At 37.0% G+C, this 7,127-nt stretch overlaps 1 protein-coding gene across 3 annotated transcripts; it reads right to left on the bottom strand.

Moving 5' to 3' along the window:
- Nucleotides 421-3,118, bottom strand: LOC109833549 (probable nucleoredoxin 2). Of its 3 annotated transcripts, XM_020401266.1 has the most exons (3): nucleotides 2,832-3,118; nucleotides 1,466-1,945; nucleotides 421-1,384 (listed from the first exon to the last, which is right to left on the bottom strand). In XM_020401266.1, exons 1-3 carry the CDS (start codon nucleotides 2,937-2,939, stop codon nucleotides 725-727), a joined length of 1,248 nt encoding a protein of 415 aa, XP_020256855.1. In that variant the 5' UTR covers nucleotides 2,940-3,118; the 3' UTR covers nucleotides 421-724. The 3 variants fall into 3 exon arrangements, with proteins under 3 accessions (XP_020256855.1, XP_020256854.1, XP_020256856.1); XM_020401265.1 differs by having other exon boundaries at nucleotides 421-1,945; XM_020401267.1 differs by lacking the exon at nucleotides 2,832-3,118 and adding an exon at nucleotides 2,636-2,792 and having other exon boundaries at nucleotides 421-1,945.

The following is a 7,127-nucleotide window of genomic DNA, read 5'->3' as shown; positions in this document are numbered from 1 at the left end:
ACACCAAAGTTCATCATATGAAGCTTCATAGAGCTGAGATTATGAAGTCAGTTTGTGTATGTTGAATATTTTGTTAATTGGTCCTTGGATCATTCTGCAGCTCAATGTTGTTGCCCTTTCCCAATTATATCAAGACTTTCATTGACACGACGACGAGAATAAAATAATAGAGATGAAAATGCAAAGCATGTTTTTTGCTGAAATTAAGCTCCCAATACTTGATATCAACATGAAAACAGTATGTTGTAATCTAACTATAAGGACTCTTCAGCAAAGTTCGAATTAGCTGAAACAGGAGTAACTACAAATAGCTGTATCATGATGTGGAACATTTATATCATCAGTTTTACGATGAAATGATCAATTCCGTAACCTCAATCCACCCTCGAATATTACGAAAATGAATGAAAAACGTTAGGCTTTGAGGAACAACATCTCCATTCACATCAGATGAGACATAATTTCACAGGTACAAGCCAGGTTCAATACATTACCAAGTCATAACAACTTAAAACATCAGACGTACATCTTTTATAAAGAACTAAATATAGTGTGTAAGCATTTCTATTTTGAGTCCCGGAATTGACCTTGGTCATAGAAATGTAACCGAGATTCAGTCATTCATTCAGCAGAAGCAACATTATCATCTAGGTCTATCAATAGAAGCCCCACAAACTCTATACAGGTGATATTTACCCCTCTCAACTATATATAACCTTAATTGCTAAACCCCACTGCTACTAATAGCACAAAATGAGTCAACAGAAGGAACTTGTTTCTTCGATGCACCATCTCCTTCAACCTCTCTAACACATTTTAAATGTATCTCATATCCACATCCAAGACACTGATAAGCCCAACCAAAACCCTGCTCTTCACATTCACAACATATAAAAGGACCACCTCCAGAATTCTCTGATACCAACTTCAGTACATGGCGATGTCCGACGTGATTAAATGAGCTCGGGTAACTTTTTGCTTCTTCGTCCATTTTCTCTTGTAGCAACCTTAATTGAGCTTCGGTGAATGGAAATGCCATCTCCAAGTGCAAATTTATCAGATTTCTCCCTTCTCTCGTAACAGTTTTCCCATCAGGACCAATTATAACTAGAGTTGGAATTCCTTGGATATCAAAATACCGAGATAAAGACTTAGCGAACTCCATATTATAAGGCAAAGCAAGCCATGGCATGTCATTATAACACTGTGAATACCCTTCTTCATTTTTATCCAATGAAACAAACACGATCTCAAACTCTTTGTTCATCTCTTTGAGATTGTTGTATATGGAAACAAGTCTCTTAGTGAATTTTGTGCAAGGAGGGCACCAATGAGCTGAGAAGTACAATCCTACTGTTTTCCCTACCAAACTTGAGATTGGTACCTGCAACTCTTTAGCTCTGATGAGTTTTGTGTCGTGACTTACCAAAGGAAAGTGTAACATTTCCGAAGCTTTGACACATACCTGATCCTCATGGCTCATTACATGGTCTCTACCTTCGACAAGGAGGAGATTCTCTAAAGTTTGAGATGAATGCTTTGCTTTCTCTTCAGCTTCCAATACCGATATCCTTTCAATAGTAAAAGGAAATCCTCTCCATCCATAACGGTATATGAGCTCAACACCATCTGCTCGAATTAGTTTTCCATCGGGATTGAGAATGATTAATGAAGGAATGCCTTCAATTTGGTACTTTTGTGTCAAAGTCCTCTTGCATTGTAAATCACTGAATGGGATTGAAGGCCAAGGCATTGTGCTGTAGAACTTGTCAAAAGATGATTGATCCTCATCTGACGATACAAAAACTACTTCGAATTTAGATCCTCTACCCTTCAGTTGATGGTAAACAGAGGCCAATACTGGAGTGAAGTTCTCACATCTGGAGTACCAGTTTGCTCCAAAGTATAATCCAATTGTGTTTCCCTCAATATCCTTAATATAAACCTGAGAGTTTTGATGCTTGTTTTCATATATTAGAGCATACAAAAAGAGATAAATGGAAAGAGACAAATAGAAGGGATTATTGATATATTTTATCCAAAGAGTCATGGGTAGTTTACTTCATACTTTGTGATTAAAGTCAAAAGCACATATAAGGTAAGTCCCACGAATGATGTTTATATAGAATATTCATCAAAATAAACAACACTATGCTAGGTTTGATTCCTGAATGGGCTTTTTTCAACCCTCTGAACATTTGGGTGTCAATAATATTTTATGCACACAAATTTTTAAAACCTTAAATTAAAGTCATGGAGCTAACCAACAAAAAGGGGGGCAAAAATACATGACTAGAATTAAACAATACCCCAAATCCAGACATAAGAGTAAGAATATTGTTGATGTAAGCAGACAAGCAAAAGAACCCCAAAATATTTGTTTCCAAGGAAAATTCATCAGATCTGCTTTGCAAACTCAAGAACAAGAATATAATAACTCATAGTTTACTATATTATTGAAAATGAATTAACTTAAAATATAAAGATGGTTCAACATAAACAACAATCAAAGGCCACTAAGTAATTAGATTCAATCCTATCATTTCATAATTTGCACATAGAGAAATGCTAAAAATTCATAAATTGACAACAAATTAGAGAAACTGCACAAAAAAGAATTAAGTGCCAAATATACCATGACAGAATCCCAAACAAAGGTCAGTGGCAAGTGCCCATGAATATTTGAGGGAGGGGAATTAATGGGTATGCGGCAAAATTGGAATGAAGACCAGCTGCTGATAGGGGAAATGATTGAAGCTCAAAAGAAAGTGAAGACAAAGAACATTTCCACGTTAAAAAGAAAAAAGAACAAAAAACAGAGGAGATTGAACCTTGTCCCCTGACGGAGTGATGAGAAAATCTCTGTTTTCAGATGACAAAATAGAGAAGAGGCTATCTCCTCCTCCTCCAGTGGCCGTATTAGCTTGAGAATTGGTCATTTCTCTCTCTCTCTCTCTCTCTCTCTCTCTCTCTCCCCCCCACTCTCTTCTCTCTCCGTTCTCTCTCTCTCTCTCTCTCTCTCTGGTTCTAAAGAGTTGTCTTTTGAGGGGCTATAATGGCCAGGGACCACTCTCTCCCCCACTCTCTTCTCTCTCCGTTCTCTCTCTCTCTCTCTCTCTTTCTAAAGAGTTGTCTTTTGAGAGGCTATAATGGCTATAGGGACCAGTTAAGCTTACCTCCGGTGAGAATACATAAGAACTATGTAAAAAGCATTTACTCTCTTATGTGAAAAGTATTTTGGAGGTAATTTTTGGGTGTTTTTACATATAAGCAACTCTTTTCTTTTCCTTTTTTGCCTTTTATTTTGGATTGTGTTAGGATCCAGGTGTACTTCTATTGCCACTACGTACTGGTAAGAAAGCATGAATTATTCTGATATAACATACTGTTTACTGAATTATAGAAAGGGTAAATTTTACTAAACCTCATTAACTTTGAGTATTTTGCACTTAACGCCCCAAGTGCTTTTAAACTCTTACTAAACTCCCAATAACTCTAAGAATACCAAAAACCCTCAAAAAATTTTGATTTTTCATTCACTTAATCCCCAAGGGCCGCTTTATGATATTTCTAATAGTCATTGTTTGTGAGCTCAAAATATGAGCTCATGCTGCTACGGGGTTAAGTGTAAAACAAACTAAATGTTTTAAGGGCCTTCTGGAAGTCCTAAAGTTATTAGGGATTTAATGAGAATTTCGGAGTCTTTGGGTTTATTGCCAAACTTCCAAATTCATGGAGGGTGATGTGAATTTTACCCTTACAGAAACTCTGCTTCTACTTATCATATGTAATCCTTTAGTTATTGTTAACATATGCATTTAAAAAAGGGCTTTAATCTTACACATCTTAAATTTATCTTGAAAATCAGATTGCCCTCACATTTTTTTAGATCGGTATTAGGAGGTTGTTTGTGGGCTTTTTTTTCCTTCTATATTTTTTTGCTCTTAGCTTTTTCATGTCTACCTATTTCTTAAAATACCAAATAAATTAGATTATAAATCGCAAATTTAAAAAGCTGGTATACCGAACTTTAAAAAAACTAGTTTATAAACTCATTTAAATAGGCTAGGTTTGACCAAACTAATTATTATTCTATCCCAATAATTCTTATAGTAGTTTTATCATAAAAGTCAAAAACTACTAAAACTTGTCAGGAATATGTCAATACAATGGACTCCATTCGATAAACAAACATTCATATTGGTCTAATATATATTGTATACACGTTACAAGAAGCTAGAATCAATTTCAAAAGTGAAAAGAACAAGACAACAAGTTGATCACGTTAATTTTTTAAAAAAAATATTAGAAACTGTAATCAATTTTGAGCATATGGTAGTGTCCGTCTCTTTGTAATGAATCTAAAAATAAAAAAAGTAACTTGATTCGGAAGCATAAAGCTTGAGATATTAATATTTTGGCAAGACAGGGTTAAACAATCAGTAATAGGCTGGAAAGGCACTCATCGATGAGCCGTAGCCTCGTCAACGATCCAATGGTGAGTCATTAATGATTGAAGAAGTCACTGCTGATAGAAAAATTACAGAGTATGTTGCATTGATGAGCCCTACCACTCATCAATGAGTGGAGGTCATCGATGACTCATTTCGCTCATTGATGAGTATGAAGTTGTTTCAATTTTTCTGATCAAATCACAACCATTCGTTGCAGTTATTGGTAGGGTTTATTTCCTTCATTTTTCCAATGATTCTCTAACATAATTGATATAGAAAAACACATAGGAAGAGAGAGAAAGAGCCCGGGATTGATTTGTTTTGAAGAGAATCACATCTTTATCTTTCGGAGCTTCTTAGATTATTTCTCATCGCGCTCTTCGTTATCCAATCATCAACCATCAATAACGGTTGCCCTTGGATCTCATCATTGATGTCAGTCTTCCATATATTCACTATAATCTCTTCAGATAATAATTTGAATTGAATGTCAGATCTTTCAATTTGCGCTTATTTGATATTTATTATAGTAAAACAATTTTTTATTATGATCATGAGATTAGAATTTGTTTGACGGTGTACTCAACTCAGAGTTAATTAAGAAGAGAGTTACTAGCAGGAGCTAGGGTACACGCTAGTGATAGGTTATTTTGATGTAGATGATTAGATTAGGGTTAGTCTAGTGAGCGGTCTTGTAAAGGCTACTGGATTGAAATTTGTAATCCAGGTGAACAATGCCATAGTGTGAAAACTCATTCAAGAGAAAAAAAATATAGAACGGAGGATTTTATTTCGAACCATTATAAAATCTCTTGTATTTTTGCTATGGTGTCCTTCTGTTGCTACTTGTTCTCGATATTATTTATATTTCCGTTGCATATCTGTACTTATTTTAGATTATCACAAACAGTAGGTAGGCAACCCTCTAGGCTTGCATCTTAAATCACAACAAAACCTAACATAACTTTAAAACTTCAAAAATAAGCCCTCCAAACACTGTAAATTTTTTATCTTTAGGAGCCAAAAACTCACAAAGCTCGTAGGCTTCTAAATAAAAACACCTTGAACAGCGTCTAATTCTTTTGATAGAGATATATAATATATAGGTTGGTGGGAGAGCAAGAAGTAAATATTCCAAGGTAAATAACGTTGCGTGACTATGCGGAAGCGTGCTCGCACACCGAATGAATTTGTAAGCACGGGAGAAAAGAACCAATCCATATACAAGCACAATTCAATCCAAAATACGACAAATCAAACCAAACACAAAGATATACGTGGTTCGGTAATTTGCCTACATCCACGGGGAGAGGATGGAGAGATTCTACTAAATCAAGGAGAGTACAAAGAGTTACAATCTCACAAAATCACTCAAATAAATCCTAAATCAAATCTCTCAACTTGCTCACAAGTTCTCCCTCTCAATATGCTCAGTACAACCTAAAATCTCTGATTCAAAACCCTAGAAAATCGTGTTTCAATATATATCAAAATACAAACCCAAAGCGAACAGGAAACCAAAACTCAGGTCCAGCCCGACTCGCGGTCGACCGCAAAGACACGTGCGGTCGACCGGATCCAACGACAGAAAGCAAAAATCATTACAGGGTTTGGCCGGTCGACCACACTTGACACTGTAGTCGACCGCCAAAAGTCCAAAGACCTCCCCAGGTCTCGTGCACGTTTCCGGTCAACCGCGTCTGCCATTACGGTCGACTGATGAGAGATCAAAATGTTTTTCTGCCATTTTCCTGTATTCGCTTCAATTCTCCACCTCGGTGAAGTTTTTCCAAAACTGAGCCGACACCAAACAAAGAACACCAATGCATTGTCTCTCCAAACTCGGCTGCACTAATGTGGTTACCTACGTACCCTCCCTCCCAAGGGATCAAGCCACCCGTAGTTCATTCAAATAGCCGTCAATAGCCTCAACAATCACGAATGTACAACAAGTTTCAACAATGATCAAACTTGTTGCTGGGAAACACCTTAGTGAGCATATCCGTCGGATTATTCTTCGTGTGGACCTTCACAATCTCCATATCGCCATCTTCAAGAACATCTCGAACGAAGTGATAATGAACATTAATGTGCTTCGTCCTCGCATGAAAAACCAGATTCTTTGTCAAATAGATAGCACTCATGCTATCATAATGAATAGTGATGGACCGCCGTGATATACCAAGTTCCTTCAAAAGCCCCCAAAACCAAATAGCCTCCTTCATAGCCTCCGTAAATCGCCATATACTCTACCTCCGTCGTCGACAAAGCCACCATAGACTGTAAGGTGTATTTCCAACATACCAGCGCACGGGTCAAAGTGAACACATACTCTATAGTAGATCGGTGCTTATCCAAGTTTCCGGCATAATCCGAATTAACATAGCCAATGCATAACTGCTCACCTCTAGTGTCTCACTCAAAAACTAAACCAAAATTGAGCGTATCTCGAATGTACCTCAAAATCCATCTCATGGCGTCCCAATGACTCACTCCTGGATCGTGCATGTATATAGAAACCATGCTCACTACCTGTGATAAATCCGGTCTCGTACATACCATCACGTACATCAAGCTCCCTACCGAACTCGCATATAGAGTCTTTGACATCAACTCTCTATCGTCAACTGTCTTCGGTGAAAGATCAGGTGAAAGCTTCAAATGGGCTCCCAA

The sequence above is a fragment of the Asparagus officinalis genome, chromosome 3 (assembly GCF_001876935.1).
Source record: "Asparagus officinalis chromosome 3, Aspof.V1, whole genome shotgun sequence".
In the NCBI taxonomy this organism is placed as follows: domain Eukaryota; kingdom Viridiplantae; phylum Streptophyta; class Magnoliopsida; order Asparagales; family Asparagaceae; genus Asparagus; species Asparagus officinalis.
Note: the sequence above shows the minus strand (reverse complement) of the source record. Positions and strands in the feature narration are given on the sequence as shown.